Raw genomic sequence first — 2,702 nt, 5'->3', positions numbered from 1 at the left:
ACTTAACTACATCATAAATAAATTTAAAATAAAAAAATCACTCAAAAGGTGAAAATGGGGACGAACATGTAGGACGTCCTTATGTTCACACATCACCAAAATGATTGACAATTAGGAGGATCACTTATTTTGATTATCCACCCGGAAAAAGAACACCCTCCAATATACATTTAACCAGTGACGGCTGGCCAAAATACAGAGCCCTAGGCACCGCCCCACCCTTCCAATGACCTTGATTAAGAAATAAAAGAAAAAGCAAATAAAATTATAAAATTAAAATATTTCAAAATATGTTGATATATATTTTTTGTTATATGTTTTTGATGTATATATATTTTTTATATGTGCGAATGTTTCATCTTTAACGACGAGTAAGCTGTTCAGTTTTTTGTCAGATTGGTGACGTATTTCCAACTAAGGGCACAAAAATCGCTGCCCATTGACTCGTTAAAAGCTGTACATGTGCAGTAGCTCCTCTGCAATACAAAGGTATAGAAGAGCTCCAGGCACATGAGAGCTGTGCCCTGAGGTGACAGGAAATGTCGTCACAGTCGTAGGGCAGCTGATTGACAGGTCAAGTCACGGAAGTGAAATTCCTTAAAAAGCTTACCAAGAGACGCTGGAGGTAAAACTGTTTGGACCTGATCAGCCGAACATCAGAATTAATCAGCAGTCCAAAGACTGATGGAGACGGTTCACTCTGTCTTTTTCCAGGACCTGGTTTAGCTACAAGGCTTGGCTAACTGCATGCAGCGAGGCTACCGCTTTATTCTGCTGCTTTGACTACCTGCCTACTTTTCAAATGTCAGGGTCTGATTAAGCATTGATAAAGACAGGTAGGACTAATTTTAAACACTTTTTAGAAAAGGCAAAGAAGCATGAACAATCTGGGATTCACATGGAAATTATAATATAGTGTACTTTTTCTATTTTTTAATTTGCATAGTTGTTCTTAAATAAACACAGTCTCCAAAAATAAATTGCTTTTATGTATTCAAAATATATAAAGCTGACTAATAGCTTCTCCATTATTAAACTGGTACATTTTTTGACACAATATTGGACCATGCAAAACACAGATTTGCCTTCACAAAACTTGAGAAGTACATTTATGTACAAAAAGTAAACCTGTACATGTAATTATGTTTTCATTTTATAGAGTTTTTTGTTGTTGGCATTCATATAAATATACTGGTGTGTTAACTTAGAATAGTTTTTTGCTATACATACATTTTGAATTTGTACCCCCCCTAGAGAAAACTCCACCAGCTGCCACTGCATTAAGGTGTAACCAAAGATCATTTAAGACCTAGTAAGGAACATTTTGACCATATCTAAGGCTTGATAGGCCCTAAAAATGGGCTTCTGAGAAGCTGTGGAACAGGGCATAAAATCACAAAACAATATTCAGGTTTTTATTTGTAAGAATTCTTTGAACAAAGCATTCTTTCCCTTCCACTTCACAGTGAAATGAAAAAGCTCAAGCAGTTACTAAATGTTTTTAAGGCACAATGCATACATATTTTTTCAGACGCAATAAAAATGAAAATACTCCTTAATGTGACATTTTAAATCCTTTGCAAGGCAGTTTGTCATAGATGCACATGAACATAATACACCTTATTTAAAGATTAAAGTTGGATTGCATTTCTATTCCTTTTTTGCATTTTTTTCCTCATCATGCTGTCTGGTTAGATAGATTTTATGAATATATTAAATATTCCCATTAGGGGTCACTCTGGATGAATGGACAAGTGCTGTTCAGGCTCTGCTTTGCCTCATTGTTCGATCAGAACAGCCTTTTGTCCTTTGATTACCAGTGGGCCTTCCTCTCTCTGGCAACCAGCTCCAGGAAGTGGGAGTGGCTCGCATAGAGAGCGAAGGACGAGTCCACGTCCACCCACTGGACCTGTCCTGCGTCATCTCCAGCTTGCAGGGGCAGCTCGCTCACACTGTTTCCTGCAGAGACAGAAATATTTAGAGGGGGAATGTGCAGACATGGGGATTAGGTTGAAAAAACAAGTTGAAGATGAAAATGACCTGCTTCATCGTGAAAGTTGACGGCAACTGTCTCCATCCAGGCATTGTCAGTGTTTCTTGGGTCGTCAACATAGCCTTTGTAGACCTGAGAGCAGAAAGATAGGGTTGAACATAATCTCCAAGAGGGTTTGAATGTTGTTTGGAGGCATCCTTATATCCATATCCTGTGACATGACATAGGCCCAATTTACACTACCCTTTTAAAAGTATGTCGAGATTGGTCCAAGCATGGTAACCGAGATGACTGTTGAGTGTAATTGGCGCGCACAAATGGATCGGACCACACTAACAGAGTACTAGTTCAACAGTAGGGCCCGACGTGGTTCAGTTCTGGCTCAGTTCACAGATAACAAAGAGGGCATTAGCAGACCGCGTCATCTCCTTACAGTTAGCCTCCGTAATCATGAAATTTCAGATACTCATAAAAATAATAGCTTCCCTAGCTTGCCACACGATTTCCAGTGATGATTCTGCTTAGCAGTGTGATGAAACTCAACGTCTGTCATTGTTTCTTGCGTCTGTAAGCCCTGATTAGACTATTGTTTGTCGTATCCACTTCTCAAAAGCTGACTCTGTCAAGTAAATCCACCAAAAGCTGCCCTTTTCAGTTTTTACGGCACTAGTAGCTTTTTTTTTTATGGACAGTATGCTGAGAGGAAAGG

At 38.9% G+C, this 2,702-nt stretch overlaps 1 protein-coding gene across 1 annotated transcript in view; it reads right to left on the bottom strand.

The window, feature by feature from the left end:
- Positions 1-1,102: 1,102 nt before the first annotated feature.
- The window catches only part of nudt9 (nudix hydrolase 9), a gene marked incomplete at its 5' end in the record, with an annotated part of 5,405 nt that continues 3,805 nt past the window's right edge, over positions 1,103-2,702 (bottom strand). The window contains 2 exons of the mRNA XM_015399986.1: positions 1,103-1,959; positions 2,041-2,125. Coding sequence (XP_015255472.1) covers positions 1,814-1,959; positions 2,041-2,125 — 231 coding nt within the window. The remainder of the gene's footprint in view (positions 1,960-2,040; positions 2,126-2,702) is intronic.

This window comes from Cyprinodon variegatus, unplaced genomic scaffold (genome assembly GCF_000732505.1).
Source record: "Cyprinodon variegatus isolate N-32 unplaced genomic scaffold, C_variegatus-1.0 Scaffold1064, whole genome shotgun sequence".
Lineage (NCBI taxonomy): Eukaryota > Metazoa > Chordata > Actinopteri > Cyprinodontiformes > Cyprinodontidae > Cyprinodon > Cyprinodon variegatus.
This window is presented reverse-complemented; position numbering and strand designations above follow the sequence as displayed.